The sequence below is a fragment of the Botryllus schlosseri genome, chromosome 13, assembly GCF_051294905.1.
Source record: "Botryllus schlosseri isolate E-star chromosome 13, Bs_hap1, whole genome shotgun sequence".
In the NCBI taxonomy this organism is placed as follows: Eukaryota; Metazoa; Chordata; class Ascidiacea; order Stolidobranchia; family Styelidae; genus Botryllus; species Botryllus schlosseri.
The window spans coordinates 6129524-6150401 of record NC_137248.1 but is presented as its reverse complement, the minus strand read 5'-3'; the positions used below and the strand labels follow the sequence as shown (position 1 = coordinate 6150401).

General features: G+C 40.4%; 1 protein-coding gene across 2 annotated transcripts in view; it reads right to left on the bottom strand.

The window, feature by feature from the left end:
• Nucleotides 1-6070: 6070 nt before the first annotated feature.
• The window catches only part of LOC145454387 (protein smoothened-like), a 36468-nt gene continuing 21660 nt past the window's right edge, over nucleotides 6071-20878 (bottom strand). The window contains exons 13-17 of one of the 2 annotated variants that reach the window (XM_080332384.1): nucleotides 9453-9608; nucleotides 9314-9388; nucleotides 9176-9257; nucleotides 8018-8125; nucleotides 6071-7961 (exon numbers count right to left, since the gene is read on the bottom strand). In XM_080332384.1, the coding sequence (XP_080188510.1) occupies nucleotides 7705-7961; nucleotides 8018-8125; nucleotides 9176-9257; nucleotides 9314-9388; nucleotides 9453-9608 (678 nt within the window). In that variant the 3' untranslated portion in view covers nucleotides 6071-7704. The remainder of the gene's footprint in view (nucleotides 7962-8017; nucleotides 8126-9175; nucleotides 9258-9313; nucleotides 9389-9452; nucleotides 9609-20878) is intronic. The other variant, XM_080332385.1, reaches the window with a different exon arrangement.

The following is a 20878-nucleotide window of genomic DNA, read 5'->3' as shown; positions in this document are numbered from 1 at the left end:
TATCACATTACATTATTGTACCTTAGTGTAGCTCATGTTCAGTGTTGCCTCGGCCGGTGATTGAATCAGAGATGCCACTGAGATATTTTTGAAAAACCCAGATTTGGACGTTAAAAAAACCCACAAAAACCCATATCCTATATTTCACTCAAATTTTTAGGATATAGCTGTAAAACAGTGACTGAGAGTCATCAAGGACAGTTATACGGACATAGAAGAAGTTTTAGCCATTGAAATACCTACGGTTCATTTTCATACTATACATGTTGCTCAGTTAAATGACCAAATCCACCGAAATATGATGTTTTCCTCTCGACACATTGCTACCAGGCATTCGGTATGGGGGGGGGGGTCAATACGTAGTGTATTATATATATATATTCGTAATGTTAGTAACAAACCTAATCCCCATCCATCGTGAGGAGGGTTTTAGGGTAGTTCCAGTGACTGCGAGTTGACCAGATGGATTGAAAATAGCTTTCGGTTCATACCAATTTTATCTGGGATGTTTAGTCGAAAAAGAAACTGGCAAATCATGAAATTAAGAGTACAGTTGAATTTAACAAACCCCTCTCCCTCTGAGTAACTGGCCCGGGTGCCCAAACTGTCTGTCTTTGAGTGTCCCTGTTGAAAGTGAATATACTCTGATGTCAATATGGTAAATTAGATCAACATTTGGTCTTTTCAAGAGCATTAATTGCATACTTAACAGCAGTTATACATCCTATTTACTGACACACAACGAATTTGTTGCAGCGCTGGCATTCAAGTCCTAAATCATTTTGAATTGTCAAAGAACTGCTCCAGAGTTGCCCTGTGAACATGACTTTCTGCGACCTATTTTCACTAATCAATGAAGCTCCATCGCATCAAGCCCAAGACCTCTCATTTTATTGATAAACTGGTCTCTTTAGACTCTGCCGTTTCAATCACAGTGGAATCCGTCGACATTATAAGATCTTACTATTCTAATAATCAATTTTGCGCCGTAAAATTGACCTGACAAACATGATGTTGAAAAACACCCAGATTTCAAGCACAAAAGCCCAGAAACCCAGGTGATGCTCGAAAACCACAGATCTGGGTGAAAAAAACCAGGAGTGGCATCTCTGGATTGAATGCTTTGCTTACGTGTTCATTGGAGTTTATGCGGATGGACATGTATCGGCCGGCAGATCAGATGCGACGATTGAAAGAGAGGTAGACTTGTGTAGCTGTGTTGCTGTTATGTAGGCTTACCATATTTTGAAAATGCAAAAAGAGGACACTTTTTCAGAAATTTGCAAGATACAAAACCGGAGTAGAATTCTCAAAAACCGGTGAATTTTTCCCACTTTGCGGTCGGTTGACTAAAAAAAAAAAGCTCAAAAACACGTTTTTCACTCCACATTGCTTGGTGGATGACTAAAAAAAAAAAAAAAAAGGTCTTCATTTCGCTCAGAGCTGAAATCACCGCTTTTCCTCCGAAATACCCGCCGGAGCTTCACTTCTGCGCTAATTTGCGGCATATCACTCGCAATTTCCTCTATATCTGACCTAAATTTTCAAAAAAGAGGACAAAATCTCAAAAAAGAGGACAAAAGGGCGTCCTCCGAGGACACTTTCAAAAATGTCAAAAAAGAGGACAAATCCTCTTAAAAGAGGACGTATGGTAAGCCTACTGATATGCCGTGTGGTAATTTGTTTCAATATTTGTAATAAACTTCGCAGTCTTTGTAATAAACCTCACACATCAAGACATTACAGAGGATTCATACGTTGTGCTGGGTCAAGCTAGGCAAACATCGGCAGGCCGTGTTATTTTTGGTATATGCCAAAACTGCCAAAAATAACTTATTTTTGGCATTTTTCGACTTTTATTTTTGGCAGTTTGGGCATCGTCCTCTAAATAGATAGTTTCAGCCTCGAATTAGTCACAAAAACGCTTTATTTGGGCTAGTTTGTCAAAAGACACCACAAAATGTGCAGCATCCACGTATAATCAGTGCCAACAAACAATAAGAAGAAGAAAATACCTAACGATTTCATAGGGTAATAACATCAAACGAAACCACAAAATGTGCAGTATCCATCGGAATCGGTGCCAATGAGCAGAAAAAGAAAGAAAAGCCTAACAAACACGCTCAACAGCTGATTTTCACAGCTGTTGAATACACTTAAATCGTTTGCACCGTAACAGTGCTTCCAAACTCAGGTCAGCTAAGTTTCTCTTCAATTCATTTCTCGCCCAGAGAATCTGGGAAATATCGGCTTCAACAGTAGCCGTTGAGGGAAAGAATGTTGCCAGTCATCTACAAAAGGTTTTCAGAGCTTCAAAATCTTTGGAGAGCCGAACCGGCTTCCATGCATCATGAAAAGAGATCACTTCGCCAGTGCCATCGATCTCATCGCGGAGAGAATTTTCTTCCCGATCCTTTTCCAGGAGTTTCCTGTGTTGTCTCCAGAGGTGGTCAAAGTAGTCAAGAAAGCTACTCAAGTAGAAGTAGAAGTAGCGACGAAAAAATCTACTCAAGTACGAGTAGAAGTACTTCTTCCATAAGCAACCTAAAACTACTTGAAGTAGAAGTCGAATTGACCGACTTTAGAAGTACTCAAGTAAGTAAGTAGTTGTGAAAACGATCCTAATTTGTTCACGTGGATTGTATAAAGTTGCAAATTGAGCTATGCGAAAGGTGACGAGCTTGATTCACATTGATGCATACCAGCAGGTATCAAATTTTCGATAGCATAAGCATTCGTCCACATCATGGGATGAAAATGATAGGATTGGTATGGAAATGCGATATTTATTCTGTTTTCTCGAACAGCACGTTTTAGAAAATAGCATGGTACGGCGCCATCCCCCATATTATAAGGTCCGTAGTTTAGTCGAAGAGCAATACGGAGAAGTTGTATAGGATACGGTGTAAACACTTTGCGCGATTAGTAAACGTTAATAAATAATATGGTGGACCGTAAAAATGCCATATTGTGTAGCTTTATTTCCGGAAATTAAAGGCATTACTACACTCGCTTTTATACTTCAACATGTATGTTATCCATACAAATAAAGAACTGATAAAAATTATAACTCAAAGTATATGATACTGGGAATTGAAAATGAAACATAAATACTAGTTCTAAAAGTGGAACACGTTTCTCACGCCTTTAGTCCAGAAAGTTTCAGAGGTGGTATGCTGAAACAACTCTAAAACTAACAAAAAATGTCAGAGTCCTCTTTTCCAGGTTAGGAAGCGCCATGGACATGCTAGATTACGATATGACAAGTAAATGCTAGATTGCGAAACATCAGTTTCAAACGTTATGGTGAGCCATATATACTGCGATGAATTATTTCATATGGCAGAAGGGCGACAATGTAGTGTGAACTCAGGGATATCTAGTTCTAGATATCCCTGTGTGAACGGAATCACGCCAACCCACTACCTAAATGAATACTCTCTCTCTCTCTAAATTATATTCATCGATACTTTCGTGAATTCATACTGGTAACGCCGCATCCACTGCGCGCGACGAAAATTTTGGGCTTTAGTCAACTTTTATGGAAATTAAATGTTGGTACTCCATGAAAACAGCCCCGAAATTCCTCAGGCTATCTTCCTGATTGGAAGATTGAACTACTTCTACTTGACAAACTGAAAATAGCGAGAAGTAAGTAAGTAGATCACAAAATATTATGAAGTAGAAGTAGAAGTAGCAAAAATTAGATGTACTTGAGTAAGTACCAGAAGTAGAGGAAAACTACTTGAGTACTTCGAAAAAGTAGAAGTACTTCGTTACTGACCACCTATGGTTGTCTCTCAACACATTCTATTTAGTAGCCCGACTATCATTTCTCCTTCAGTCTACTGATATATTTTCGGAGGACTTTTGTCACTTCAGGTGGCTTTAATATTACCAACTCGCATGGAAGAGTCCTGGGAAGGTTAGCTTGTTTAAGAACATTGACGCAACAAGACTGTCTGGCAAAACGAGACTATGCAGCTCACAAATAGCCAGACAGTTCGTTGCGTCACAATGTTCAACTCGATCACAATGCAAAAATCGTGGTTGATTTTGGGGGGTTCCAGTTCCATGAGCAGAATATAATTTATATTTTAATAATCAGTACTGCGGCAGCTTCTCATTGATACCCGTTTTATCAAATTTAGCGCTCGACAAACCGGTCAAAAATGGTTGTAAAATTGCCTTTGGACAAGTGGAAAGTATGACGTAAACCAAATGCAGTCAGCCGTTCAATCTCGCTGTGCCCACACCATTTAGGACACCATGCTTTCACCCCTAATGGGTGGGCTGGATCCAGATTAAGAAACCTGCCTTTCACAAACGCTCTTTTCGCTTGTAACGCGGTCCTGTTAACACAACACCATGAACGAAATACACTATTTGGCAGGTCGTGTTATTTTTGGCATATGCCAAACATTGCTTATTTTTGGCATTTTCAAATTTTTATTTTTGGCAGTTTTGGCATCTGGCTCCTGAAATGCCAAAAATAACACGGCCTGAACATCGCTCTTACTACCCAAGAATATTCTTCAGTTCAGTTTATTATTAATTTATTTAGAATTTTCATCGATTCAGAACACCATAAGACTGCGATACAATGAAAAGATAAGGTGTCGATACGACTTAAAATCTGACACCCCCTCCCCCGGCCTATGTGATTTGAAGAGGAGGGATGTGCACTCGTACATGCAGGCGTACACACTGAATTAAATGCAAAAGAAAATAATACAAAAAGGCAAGCGACAAAACGAGGTGCCATGTGACGGAAGGCGAGATCGATATGCAAGGTCCTGGTCCGATAAACTTGAGGTCTGACTAGTATATTGATTCAGTAGAAACTGCTCGTAGTATAGACTTATGCAGAACTTGCAGATCTCTTACCTGTCCAGGGGCTTGTTTGAAGCGGACAACTTGCTCTGTATATATCTATCTCATGCTAAAACACTATTCTCGACGCTGAAATAACTTTGGAATGTCCCTGGTCTCCGATCGAAGGATGAATGAAGAGGGCGGTAAAACAATGATATTAATGAATAGTGAATATACATATAATTGCCCGAGAGATATATAATCTTGGTTGGCTTGAAATTTTGAATGGCCTATAACACGAAAAAAATGCGGAGCCGTAATAGGGCGTCTAAAAGCGACCTTGAACCGAGGATGAAGCCAACAAAGTTTATGTATCGGACAATAATACGTACGTCAATGCATAATTGCATATACCAATTGGAAAAACCAATACATATCATTGTCAGAGACATATAAATTGGTTCGCTTGAAGAAATGGTGCAACTTGCATTGCGTCAAATTTGCTCACCAGGCATCGTTTTCATAACGTGCGTATGGTAGGCCTACACGCATAATATACTCTATACAAGCCATTTGGGATGCAGAGCTTCAGAATAACGCGAAACAATAACTTCATATTGTTAATTTATTCGCTATAAAAGCTTTTCGACAGACTCTCATCAGTAGCGAACGTCAGCGTTCTCAGCAATAGGGTGAAACAAATTCGAGATGTAGGAAGTATTTTGTCTGCATGACGTAATAATATCAAAAACAAGCAGCTAGTTGCAGCCAAAGAATGGTTGCAGCTACTGATAACAGTCAGTCGAGAAGCTTTTAGCGAATAAATTAACAACATGAAGTTATTGTTTCGCGTTATGATATCTACTCGCGGCAATTACAAAATCCAAGTCCATAATAATATTCCTCGATAGAGCAAATAGTTAAAAATTGGCGGATGCTCTCTGTCACTTCTTATGTGGCCATTAATTCAGTGAGGGTAGCGCACGAGTAATGCTTTCATGATGAAGAGGCGATACGGTTACCTGATCTACACCAACCACCATGATTTTTCTCCACGCTATCCCTGACTGCTGAGCGCCTAGCGGGATAGCCGTGGATGCCGGTTTTCTAATCGGTCTGACCCGGCTGCGGATTCGGCCCACGACCTACCTACGAAGCCGGATGCATAACCATTAAGCTATCTCGCTCAGCTCGCACGGACAGTACAGCCTATAGCCTACCCCTGTCAGCAGCCATTAGATGAACGATTCTCCCCTGACCATACGAAGATTGTATTTAGACAACACACAAACAATACAAAATCAAGCACGTCTTCAAGATGGCCCTTCTACAAATATTGTTTCACAAGAGAAAAATAGTTACATGTCTCTGGTCAGATTCGACACACATAGTGCCAAAATCGTACATTATTGGAACACTTGTAGGCGTGGCATCTACATCCGGGCGGTTATTACATGCTCTCCATAAGAAAAAAAATCTTCAGTATTCTGAAAAAGTTTTCTTATGACCGGTATGCCATGCGATCTTATCACAAACACGACGAAAAAAATTGCGAACGCGATAAAGAATGAGCATGAAATCACTGAGATTCAACCAACATTGTGACGAAATTGCCCTATACTGGAACATATCTAAAATTGTAATACTATGAATACATGATTTAGTAAAACCAACAATAATTAGCGAGTCCCAGGAATATTCCAATTTGTTATCAGGGTTGTAACCAAGTCACAAGGCTCCGAGTCACAAGTCAATCTCACTTTTATATATTTTTACTCGAGTCAAGTCGAGTCATTTTCAATTCCCACCGAGTCAAGTCCGAGTCCAAGTCAGCGAACAGAGGATCGAGTCCGAGTCATGGTATTATGACTCGAGTCCGAGTCATTGTGTTGACTGCTCCGTTTCCAGTTACAGTATCCCTAAACCCACTTTTTAAACTCTGTTTGGTGATATTGAATGGTTCGCATTTATGATATATCAATTTTCCTCACTTTTAGCAGTTTCTGGTGGCATTTTCAAGCACCAGTACCAACAAACGAAATCCCAATAATGTGTTGGCTTCGAAATTACAATGAAATGTTGGTCTTGGCCGTCTGAATCTCGAGTCAATGACTTGCTTCGAGTCATGCGGAATGACTCGAGTCCAAGTCGAGTCAATCCACAGATTGAGTCGAGTCGAGTCATTTCCGTATTTTGAGAAAATGACTCGAGCCGAGTCGAGTCATCCGAAAATCGTGACTCGAGTCGAGTCATGACTCGAGTCATTACAACCCTGTTTGTTATATCTACAATCCTAATCACATGCAACGTTAAGCTCAATGTAAAAAAAACAGGAGAAACAATCAATCTTACACATGATTATACAGTAACAAAGTGAGGCTACAAAATTGGCAAAATTCAATTAAAAATCATGTCATAAAACTGAAACTTGGTTGGATGGCCAATGGCATGATTGAAAGATGACAAAACAATATGTATATGTACAGGAAAGGCAATGAGTAAAACACGGAAAACAATAGTGCTGAAATTCTACAGAATACATAACTCTAGCACCGAGAGAAAGATCACACTGCATCAGGTAACTGAATGTCCACATCATAACTAGTTTGATACAAAAAATAGTGAAACACCAAAGTGTACCATTTTGATTAGCGCAATTATCACGGAAGTTGGCTGCTATAGGGTTACGGGACGGTAGCAAAAATGATTGACCGATCAACTGCAAAACGGTAAAAAATATGATGGCTTTACAAAAATTGGCACTGTAGGCAAGACGCTTCTTTCTGCAATATTACAGTTTGCATCTGAAAAACGGAAGATAACAAGAGGCAATATATCACAAAAATGATTTCGAAGTATTCGTTGCAAAATGTCGCTGAGATAATCGCATCAGCGTGCGTGGCGCGTTGCGTAAGCCAGGGAGAAACGTGAACTTCTGATCGGTATATCAGCGGAATATTCCGGCTGGCTCAGCACGCGAGTAGATCGTAGGTTGTAACGCTGCGAGAACTGCGCACTGTCACGTATCTCCGCTGGCCGCGCTTGGATCAAAGTTCCAGGGCACGAAATGACGGTGTCCGGCTCCACTGCAATAGGTCCGCGACGTGTGCCGGACGAATGCATCGCGCCAAGTGATGGCGTGTCGTCTGTCAATAGTTAACAATTACAAAGTGTCACAATCGGAGTATGCTCAGGTTATTACCAGACGAGTCGTCCAATCCGATTAACCCAGGCAGTATGTCACATTGTTTCTGATGTATGTCGGCGGCTGGGTTTATATACTCCCTCGGTGCCGGTGATATGCTTTTGACTGCACGAAAAAAATATAGCTCAAGTTGACTTTTAGAATTTTGATCGGAAAAATTACAACATTGCGTTCAGTCTACCAACAATGACGATTACAACAGTTCATTCACAGAAAAGAACAATCTTGACAATGCACAAGCCAAACGTAACTCCGACCCGCGTACCGTAATTTTGATTACAGCATAGATGCCAGCTAACTCAGGGGTAGGCAAACTGCGGCTCGCTCTTTAATGATTGCACATGCGCTTCACCATTGTGCTACTGAGGTTTAACCTGATTATAAATTGGTGCATTTATCGCGTATTGTCTTCGTGCCGTTTCTTTCCTTATGGTCTGCGCAAGACTTGTAAAATTTAGGAGAAGGTAGCACTAAGGGTTAGAAATTTGCAATTGAACTCTCGAATCAATGACAAACCATTGCGTTCAACAACGAACTTGGATATTAATTACGACAGCACAGGTCACAATCATTTCCGGGCCAACAATGGTGAATATGGCTCATCCATTTGTATGGTAAAGGCTAGTAGTAATTGCAGAGTTTGGTCAATGAAATGTCCGTACTTGAAGGACTGCTCCGCACTGCTTAGACGTCATATCAGTCTGATTTCAAACACCTTGAAGCCCAGGTGGAGACGCACGGTATCACCACACAATAATAAACTTCATTCGATAATTTTTGTGTTGTGGCTCTTTTCAAGCCAAGATTATTGATATGCGACACCCGCATGAAGCAGGTCTGCCCACCCTGAGCTAGCTGAAGATATCTTGAAAACGAGCCAGAAAGCTACCCTCGCTCGGTTTGCTAATGCAATTATACTACGTTTCATTATTGTGCTCAAGCTCTACAACGAAAATGAGCAACCGATATGAATATGCTGTCGACTATAGCACCCATTCTATTCTTTAATCGTGTCCTGTGTCCATACATCTATCAGCAAATTTAGGCCGTGCTAAGTGTAATCATTTCAGCCTGGTGAATACACGGGGTAGAATTGTGAAGGCGGTAGCTCTATTTGCATTTTACCAAAAGCAGAAACAGCAATTATTTTTTTACCTTGTGGCGTCTCTGGCTTGAATTTTGATCTTTTTGACTTCACAGGAGGCAACCTACGTGGAGGGTTTTTCTTTTTCATTTTCTACAAAACATCACTTTTCAGATACGCAAATAGTACTGGAAATGCATCAAAATTACCCAATCATCGAGTGCCAACGACTGTCCGGTTTGTGGTCTCGATTCCGGCTCCATCTTGTCAATCCGATCGCGACCCTGGTATGCAACATATCTGCATAAAATCACAGCTTGATATTAATATTACGAATAGCAGGCAAACCTGTGCTTTATCCGTGCTCCAAACGATGTCCGCGTTTCCTACGTCCAAAGGTGTGGGGCTAGGGGTGGGGGCGCAAGACGAAACCGGCTGAGGCAATATTGCTCCCCTACGACGGACCATCTTGGGTACGTTACGCATCCAATTCGAGGAAAGCTCCTGAATTGAGGAAGGGAGAATTGAATCATATTTTCAGGGATCATTTCTATAGTGTGTATCTTGATCGTGATTTTGCGGTGGAGTTAGCGTAGTGCGGGGAGTCAGTGGTGACGATAAGCGCCTGCTAACCAGGTGGCCTGGGTTCGAGGTATATCTGGGCTCCTCTTCCCCTGCGTCGCTGTTCTTACAGAGAAAAAATGCCCAGAAAAACACACTCATAAGGAATGGACATAGCAAGAAAGAGCCGCGGAATAGAGATTAACATTGAAAAAGAGCTATGACATCGAGCACTATGTCCAGGTGAATGCCAGTTTAAGAGACCGTAACCGGTCGTTCAGCATCCTCCTATCTGTTCACTACATCACATTGTGTCTTATCGCATTGAGTGTGTCTTGATCAGATGAAAATATAATCTGACGAATATTGATTATTGAATTCAAGAGAGAAGACACGCAGAGTTTTCTCATTCACACAACAAGCTATCATGTACTTCACAAAGAGTGACAATTCGTTGTATTAACAATAAATACTATTTGAGAGAATAGAATAAATTGTATTATTGAGCAGTGTTCTTATCCAAGTACTAAGAAGAACATATCTCATGACCACAGTGATGTTGTTTTGTTTCATTTTATATGCTACAATAATATTACCACTGTGTACATGGGTCAAATTGTTATTTTCTGATCACAGTGTTAACAATGATAACCGTCCTTCACTAGTGTTGCTGTCTTTTATTTACTTTTGTTTATTTCGTTACTCTTTGCTGTGCTACTCGACTGAGAAAAGAAATTGATTCATATTATCATTAATACTGCCAATATGCTTGGGTGACTCCGGCCTAGAAGACTCCGGTCATATCGGGTCTCCCAGTATAAACCGTGTAAAATATAGTTGGGATAATATTTAAAAAATAAGTGATTTGTGGTACAGAACTTCAGAATAACGCGAAACAATAACTTCATATTGTTAATTTATTCGCTAAAAGCTTTTCGACTAACTCTCATCAGTAGCGAACGTTAGTGATGGGGTGAATCAAATTCGAAATGTAAGAACTATTTTGTCTGTATGACGTAATAATAACAAAAACAAACAACTAGTAGACGGGCTAGATACGGTAGTAACGGTACAAAACAAACGTTAACGAGTACATATTCGGTTATAAATAACCGAAAACACAACACATAACATTAATGAAATATTCCAAGAGTGTAGAGGCGTTCCTTCTGGCGACAGAGAATCGGCTTTCGTAGCTTTATGATCGTAGATTCCAGGACCTTTAAATGAAACAGAGAACGGCCACGAGCAAGTATAGAAAATTGACTGTCATTGTAATGATCAGCACATTCTGGATGGGATAAGAGATGCTGTCCAATAGCCGAATTACAAGCAGTAACTTGATCATAATCACGCAGTGTGTCAACAGACTGCGATGAAGGAGTTGGAGAAACAATATTTATTCTAATTTGCCGTGGGACATGCTGGCGAATTCTTTGCTGCAAGCGCTGAGACGTGCGACCTACATACCGACTGTCACATCGGCACGTGTATTCATATATTATGTTGCTTTGATTTGTCGCAGGTAGCACATCCTTTTGCGTTGCAGGCATCAGAGATTTCGTCATGAAGATTATCTGAGGTTCTACTTGTGAAAAACAATGGCTCACTGACGATTTAATTTGTTTTTCAAACCTGTTGGACACTTTCCCAATCCAAGGAAGATGCAAATAAACAGGACATTTTCTAGGTCCAAACGGTTTAACTTTTCTGAAATCTTTGAGTTTACGATCTATGGTCATTTTAATGATATGATCAGGATAACCATTTGACTGAAAGATTGACCGAATGTTCTCCAATTCAGAATCAAGTTTGACTTTACTACAAATCATCAGAGCCCTGTGTACCAGAGTTCTTATCAAATTTACTTTACGTTTTACTGGACAGAAAGAATCCCACGAAATGTATTGCCCACTGAATGTAGGCTTACGGTAAACTGATGTAACAAAATTAGCACCCGTCTTTTCCACTACAACATCAAGGAATGCTAATGAATTATTGACCTCTTTTTCCATGGTGAATTTCAGTGATGGGTGAAGACCATTCAATTTGCTCAGAAACAAATCACACTGGGATTCATTTTCAAATATGGCGAAGGTGTCATCAACATATCTTTGATACATTAATGGTCGATCAATATCTTCGAATAACCGTTTTTCGTAATACCCCACAAAAATGTTAGCCAGAATGGGACCAAGCGGCGATCCCATTGCAACACCATCGATCTGTGTATATATGGTGTTATTGAAACTAAATTCGACATCACAAGTGATCAATCGCATTAATTTAACAAAAGAAGACCTTGAGAATGGAGGAGATGGAAGGACACCACCATAGAGTTCATTGGCACAAATCTCTATAGTCTCTTGAACTGGCACGTTCGTGAATAAACTAGATATATCAAACGAACACATAGAGATTTCGGACTCATCGAGATCAACATTACGAATGGTATCAGCAAATGTGAACGAGTCACGAATGCAGTTACCACCATAGAACAAACTCACCGGCTCAAGATATCTCGCAATCCACTTCGCGACTTTGTGATACGCTGATCCAACCATCGATAGTATCGGACGTAAGGGTACATTCGATTTATGGGTCTTCGGAAGACCATGCATACGTGGTCGAATGGAGCCAGTGGGTCTGATGTCGTCGTATTCAGCAGAAGAGATTTTTCCCGCCTTCTTGAGGGTCAATAGTAGACGCTGAATACGAGCTTCTATCTTGGAGGTGTTGTCATTGTCACACGCAGGGCCAAGGATTTCGAATTTAGACTTGTCGCCAAGAATTAAATCCATTTTAGAAATGTAGTCACACTTATTCAAAATGACTACACCAGATCCTTTATCAGGTTTGGTTATGTGAATTGACTTATTGGATTTCAGGGATCTGATGCTCCTGTAGCAATCGGAAGTCATCGTGAAATCACTTCTGTCGATTGGAGTTCCACAAAAACCATGCGCTAAGCTACTTAGTTTGGCTTTAAGGGCCACAATTTTCTCACTGTGTTCCTTTGCTCTGCTTTCATCATCAAATTTCTGGTGATGATGTGACAATTGTCCAAGTAATACCTCAAATTCAGCAAAGACTTCCTCACGCTTGATTTCTGTCGGTGGCACAGAAAAATCCAGACCAAGAGATAGTACCAACTCTTCTGTGTCACTCAGCTCATAGTCCGATAAGTTGGTAATAACCTTACTACCAGCAACTGCCTTGGTACCGTATCGTGTCTTGAGAAGCAAGCTGATGTTACGCTCATTCTGCCGTACCTTCTCATCCTCTTTACGTGCATCAATTTTGGCCATATAACGACAAAACCGTATCAGGTCAAAATAAGATAGAAACTGCACTGCCTGCTGCTTAAGCTTGGCACAACGTTGAGTTACGGTACTCATCTCTTTTACGCTGTTCTCGATCTCATCATGTAAAAATGCACTCTCAATCCTGGAGTTGATGCGAGCACGCGATTTCTCTATCCTCGTCTTCAGAAACTTTGGTACAACTCTTTTCTTTATACAAGCCTTAAGAAAGGCTACATGATACCGTAGATTTCGAATTTTCCCCCGAGTTCTGACCAACTTATTCAGGATCTCCAATTGTTGGTCACTGTACCGTTTGCGAAAGTATTTAAACAAGTGATTTGTGGTACAGAACTTCAGAATAACGCGAAACAATAACTTCATATTGTTAATTTATTCGCTAAAAGCTTTTCGACTAACTCTCATCAGTAGCGAACGTTAGTGATGGGGTGAATCAAATTCGAAATGTAAGAACTATTTTGTCTGTATGACGTAATAATAACAAAAACAAACAACTAGTAGACGGGCTAGATACGGTAGTAACGGTACAAAACAAACGTTAACGAGTACATATTCGGTTATAAATAACCGAAAACACAACACATAACATTAATGAAATATTCCAAGAGTGTAGAGGCGTTCCTTCTGGCGACAGAGAATCGGCTTTCGTAGCTTTATGATCGTAGATTCCAGGACCTTTAAATGAAACAGAGAACGGCCACGAGCAAGTATAGAAAATTGACTGTCATTGTAATGATCAGCACATTCTGGATGGGATAAGAGATGCTGTCCAATAGCCGAATTACAAGCAGTAACTTGATCATAATCACGCAGTGTGTCAACAGACTGCGATGAAGGAGTTGGAGAAACAATATTTATTCTAATTTGCCGTGGGACATGCTGGCGAATTCTTTGCTGCAAGCGCTGAGACGTGCGACCTACATACCGACTGTCACATCGGCACGTGTATTCATATATTATGTTGCTTTGATTTGTCGCAGGTAGCACATCCTTTTGCGTTGCAGGCATCAGAGATTTCGTCATGAAGATTATCTGAGGTTCTACTTGTGAAAAACAATGGCTCACTGACGATTTAATTTGTTTTTCAAACCTGTTGGACACTTTCCCAATCCAAGGAAGATGCAAATAAACAGGACATTTTCTAGGTCCAAACGGTTTAACTTTTCTGAAATCTTTGAGTTTACGATCTATGGTCATTTTAATGATATGATCAGGATAACCATTTGACTGAAAGATTGACCGAATGTTCTCCAATTCAGAATCAAGTTTGACTTTACTACAAATCATCAGAGCCCTGTGTACCAGAGTTCTTATCAAATTTACTTTACGTTTTACTGGACAGAAAGAATCCCACGAAATGTATTGCCCACTGAATGTAGGCTTACGGTAAACTGATGTAACAAAATTAGCACCCGTCTTTTCCACTACAACATCAAGGAATGCTAATGAATTATTGACCTCTTTTTCCATGGTGAATTTCAGTGATGGGTGAAGACCATTCAATTTGCTCAGAAACAAATCACACTGGGATTCATTTTCAAATATGGCGAAGGTGTCATCAACATATCTTTGATACATTAATGGTCGATCAATATCTTCGAATAACCGTTTTTCGTAATACCCCACAAAAATGTTAGCCAGAATGGGACCAAGCGGCGATCCCATTGCAACACCATCGATCTGTGTATATATGGTGTTATTGAAACTAAATTCGACATCACAAGTGATCAATCGCATTAATTTAACAAAAGAAGACCTTGAGAATGGAGGAGATGGAAGGACACCACCATAGAGTTCATTGGCACAAATCTCTATAGTCTCTTGAACTGGCACGTTCGTGAATAAACTAGATATATCAAACGAACACATAGAGATTTCGGACTCATCGAGATCAACATTACGAATGGTATCAGCAAATGTGAACGAGTCACGAATGCAGTTACCACCATAGAACAAACTCACCGGCTCAAGATATCTCGCAATCCACTTCGCGACTTTGTGATACGCTGATCCAACCATCGATAGTATCGGACGTAAGGGTACATTCGATTTATGGGTCTTCGGAAGACCATACATACGTGGTCGAATGGAGCCAGTGGGTCTGATGTCGTCGTATTCAGCAGAAGAGATTTTTCCCGCCTTCTTGAGGGTCAATAGTAGACGCTGAATACGAGCTTCTATCTTGGAGGTGTTGTCATTGTCACACGCAGGGCCAAGGATTTCGAATTTAGACTTGTCGCCAAGAATTAAATCCATTTTAGAAATGTAGTCACACTTATTCAAAATGACTACACCAGATCCTTTATCAGGTTTGGTTATGTGAATTGACTTATTGGATTTCAGGGATCTGATGCTCCTGTAGCAATCGGAAGTCATCGTGAAATCACTTCTGTCGATTGGAGTTCCACAAAAACCATGCGCTAAGCTACTTAGTTTGGCTTTAAGGGCCACAATTTTCTCACTGTGTTCCTTTGCTCTGCTTTCATCATCAAATTTCTGGTGATGATGTGACAATTGTCCAAGTAATACCTCAAATTCAGCAAAGACTTCCTCACGCTTGATTTCTGTCGGTGGCACAGAAAAATCCAGACCAAGAGATAGTACCAACTCTTCTGTGTCACTCAGCTCATAGTCCGATAAGTTGGTAATAACCTTACTACCAGCAACTGCCTTGGTACCGTATCGTGTCTTGAGAAGCAAGCTGATGTTACGCTCATTCTGCCGTACCTTCTCATCCTCTTTACGTGCATCAATTTTGGCCATATAACGACAAAACCGTATCAGGTCAAAATAAGATAGAAACTGCACTGCCTGCTGCTTAAGCTTGGCACAACGTTGAGTTACGGTACTCATCTCTTTTACGCTGTTCTCGATCTCATCATGTAAAAATGCACTCTCAATCCTGGAGTTGATGCGAGCACGCGATTTCTCTATCCTCGTCTTCAGAAACTTTGGTACAACTCTTTTCTTTATACAAGCCTTAAGAAAGGCTACATGATACCGTAGATTTCGAATTTTCCCCCGAGTTCTGACCAACTTATTCAGGATCTCCAATTGTTGGTCACTGTACCGTTTGCGAAAGTATTTAAACAAGTGATTTGTGGTACAGAACTTCAGAATAACGCGAAACAATAACTTCATATTGTTAATTTATTCGCTAAAAGCTTTTCGACTAACTCTCATCAGTAGCGAACGTTAGTGATGGGGTGAATCAAATTCGAAATGTAAGAACTATTTTGTCTGTATGACGTAATAATAACAAAAACAAACAACTAGTAGACGGGCTAGATACGGTAGTAACGGTACAAAACAAACGTTAACGAGTACATATTCGGTTATAAATAACCGAAAACACAACACATAACATTAATGAAATATTCCAAGAGTGTAGAGGCGTTCCTTCTGGCGACAGAGAATCGGCTTTCGTAGCTTTATGATCGTAGATTCCAGGACCTTTAAATGAAACAGAGAACGGCCACGAGCAAGTATAGAAAATTGACTGTCATTGTAATGATCAGCACATTCTGGATGGGATAAGAGATGCTGTCCAATAGCCGAATTACAAGCAGTAACTTGATCATAATCACGCAGTGTGTCAACAGACTGCGATGAAGGAGTTGGAGAAACAATATTTATTCTAATTTGCCGTGGGACATGCTGGCGAATTCTTTGCTGCAAGCGCTGAGACGTGCGACCTACATACCGACTGTCACATCGGCACGTGTATTCATATATTATGTTGCTTTGATTTGTCGCAGGTAGCACATCCTTTTGCGTTGCAGGCATCAGAGATTTCGTCATGAAGATTATCTGAGGTTCTACTTGTGAAAAACAATGGCTCACTGACGATTTAATTTGTTTTTCAAACCTGTTGGACACTTTCCCAATCCAAGGAAGATGCAAATAAACAGGACATTTTCTAGGTCCAAACGGTTTAACTTTTCTGAAATCTTTGAGTTTACGATCTATGGTCATTTTAATGATATGATCAGGATAACCATTTGACTGAAAGATTGACCGAATGTTCTCCAATTCAGAATCAAGTTTGACTTTACTACAAATCATCAGAGCCCTGTGTACCAGAGTTCTTATCAAATTTACTTTACGTTTTACTGGACAGAAAGAATCCCACGAAATGTATTGCCCACTGAATGTAGGCTTACGGTAAACTGATGTAACAAAATTAGCACCCGTCTTTTCCACTACAACATCAAGGAATGCTAATGAATTATTGACCTCTTTTTCCATGGTGAATTTCAGTGATGGGTGAAGACCATTCAATTTGCTCAGAAACAAATCACACTGGGATTCATTTTCAAATATGGCGAAGGTGTCATCAACATATCTTTGATACATTAATGGTCGATCAATATCTTCGAATAACCGTTTTTCGTAATACCCCACAAAAATGTTAGCCAGAATGGGACCAAGCGGCGATCCCATTGCAACACCATCGATCTGTGTATATATGGTGTTATTGAAACTAAATTCGACATCACAAGTGATCAATCGCATTAATTTAACAAAAGAAGACCTTGAGAATGGAGGAGATGGAAGGACACCACCATAGAGTTCATTGGCACAAATCTCTATAGTCTCTTGAACTGGCACGTTCGTGAATAAACTAGATATATCAAACGAACACATAGAGATTTCGGACTCATCGAGATCAACATTACGAATGGTATCAGCAAATGTGAACGAGTCACGAATGCAGTTACCACCATAGAACAAACTCACCGGCTCAAGATATCTCGCAATCCACTTCGCGACTTTGTGATACGCTGATCCAACCATCGATAGTATCGGACGTAAGGGTACATTCGATTTATGGGTCTTCGGAAGACCATACATACGTGGTCGAATGGAGCCAGTGGGTCTGATGTCGTCGTATTCAGCAGAAGAGATTTTTCCCGCCTTCTTGAGGGTCAATAGTAGACGCTGAATACGAGCTTCTATCTTGGAGGTGTTGTCATTGTCACACGCAGGGCCAAGGATTTCGAATTTAGACTTGTCGCCAAGAATTAAATCCATTTTAGAAATGTAGTCACACTTATTCAAAATGACTACACCAGATCCTTTATCAGGTTTGGTTATGTGAATTGACTTATTGGATTTCAGGGATCTGATGCTCCTGTAGCAATCGGAAGTCATCGTGAAATCACTTCTGTCGATTGGAGTTCCACAAAAACCATGCGCTAAGCTACTTAGTTTGGCTTTAAGGGCCACAATTTTCTCACTGTGTTCCTTTGCTCTGCTTTCATCATCAAATTTCTGGTGATGATGTGACAATTGTCCAAGTAATACCTCAAATTCAGCAAAGACTTCCTCACGCTTGATTTCTGTCGGTGGCACAGAAAAATCCAGACCAAGAGATAGTACCAACTCTTCTGTGTCACTCAGCTCATAGTCCGATAAGTTGGTAATAACCTTACTACCAGCAACTGCCTTGGTACCGTATCGTGTCTTGAGAAGCAAGCTGATGTTACGCTCATTCTGCCGTACCTTCTCATCCTCTTTACGTGCATCAATTTTGGCCATATAACGACAAAACCGTATCAGGTCAAAATAAGATAGAAACTGCACTGCCTGCTGCTTAAGCTTGGCACAACGTTGAGTTACGGTACTCATCTCTTTTACGCTGTTCTCGATCTCATCATGTAAAAATGCACTCTCAATCCTGGAGTCATTTTTACATGATGAGATCGAGAACAGCGTAAAAGAGATGAGTACCGTAACTCAACGTTGTGCCAAGCTTAAGCAGCAGGCAGTGCAGTTTCTATCTTATTTTGACCTGATACGGTTTTGTCGTTATATGGCCAAAATTGATGCACGTAAAGAGGATGAGAAGGTACGGCAGAATGAGCGTAACATCAGCTTGCTTCTCAAGACACGATACGGTACCAAGGCAGTTGCTGGTAGTAAGGTTATTACCAACTTATCGGACTATGAGCTGAGTGACACAGAAGAGTTGGTACTATCTCTTGGTCTGGATTTTTCTGTGCCACCGACAGAAATCAAGCGTGAGGAAGTCTTTGCTGAATTTGAGGTATTACTTGGACAATTGTCACATCATCACCAGAAATTTGATGATGAAAGCAGAGCAAAGGAACACAGTGAGAAAATTGTGGCCCTTAAAGCCAAACTAAGTAGCTTAGCGCATGGTTTTTGTGGAACTCCAATCGACAGAAGTGATTTCACGATGACTTCCGATTGCTACAGGAGCATCAGATCCCTGAAATCCAATAAGTCAATTCACATAACCAAACCTGATAAAGGATCTGGTGTAGTCATTTTGAATAAGTGTGACTACATTTCTAAAATGGATTTAATTCTTGGCGACAAGTCTAAATTCGAAATCCTTGGCCCTGCGTGTGACAATGACAACACCTCCAAGATAGAAGCTCGTATTCAGCGTCTACTATTGACCCTCAAGAAGGCGGGAAAAATCTCTTCTGCTGAATACGACGACATCAGACCCACTGGCTCCATTCGACCACGTATGTATGGTCTTCCGAAGACCCATAAATCGAATGTACCCTTACGTCCGATACTATCGATGGTTGGATCAGCGTATCACAAAGTCGCGAAGTGGATTGCGAGATATCTTGAGCCGGTGAGTTTGTTCTATGGTGGTAACTGCATTCGTGACTCGTTCACATTTGCTGATACCATTCGTAATGTTGATCTCGATGAGTCCGAAATCTCTATGTGTTCGTTTGATATATCTAGTTTATTCACGAACGTGCCAGTTCAAGAGACTATAGAGATTTGTGCCAATGAACTCTATGGTGGTGTCCTTCCATCTCCTCCATTCTCAAGGTCTTCTTTTGTTAAATTAATGCGATTGATCACTTGTGATGTCGAATTTAGTTTCAATAACACCATATATACACAGATCGATGGTGTTGCAATGGGATCGCCGCTTGGTCCCATTCTGGCTAACATTTTTGTGGGGTATTACGAAAAACGGTTATTCGAAGATATTGATCGACCATTAATGTATCAAAGATATGTTGATGACACCTTCGCCATATTTGAAAATGAATCCCAGTGTGATTTGTTTCTGAGCAAATTGAATGGTCTTCACCCATCACTGAAATTCACCATGGAAAAAGAGGTCAATAATTCATTAGCATTCCTTGATGTTGTAGTGGAAAAGACGGGTGCTAATTTTGTTACATCAGTTTACCGTAAGCCTACATTCAGTGGGCAATACATTTCGTGGGATTCTTTCTGTCCAGTAAAACGTAAAGTAAATTTGATAAGAACTCTGGTACACAGGGCTCTGATGATTTGTAGTAAAGTCAAACTTGATTCTGAATTGGAGAACATTCGGTCAATCTTTCAGTCAAATGGTTATCCTGATCATATCATTAAAATGACCATAGATCGTAAACTCAAAGATTTCAGAAAAGTTAAACCGTTTGGACCTAGAAAATGTCCTGTTTATTTGCATCTTCCTTGGATTGGGAAAGTGTCCAACAGGTTTGAAAAACAAATTAAATCGTCAGTGAGCCATTGTTTTTCACAAGTAGAACCTCAGATAATCTTCATGACGAAATCTCTGATGCCTGCAACGCAAAAGGATGTGCTACCTGCGACAAATCAAAGCAACATAATATATGAATACACGTGCCGATGTGACAGTCGGTATGTAGGTCGCACGTCTCAGCGCTTGCAGCAAAGAATTCGCCAGCATGTCCCACGGCAAATTAGAATAAATATTGTTTCTCCAACTCCTTCATCGCAGTCTGTTGACACACTGCGTGATTATGATCAAGTTACTGCTTGTAATTCGGCTATTGGACAGCATCTCTTATCCCATCCAGAATGTGCTGATCATTACAATGACAGTCAATTTTCTATACTTGCTCGTGGCCGTTCTCT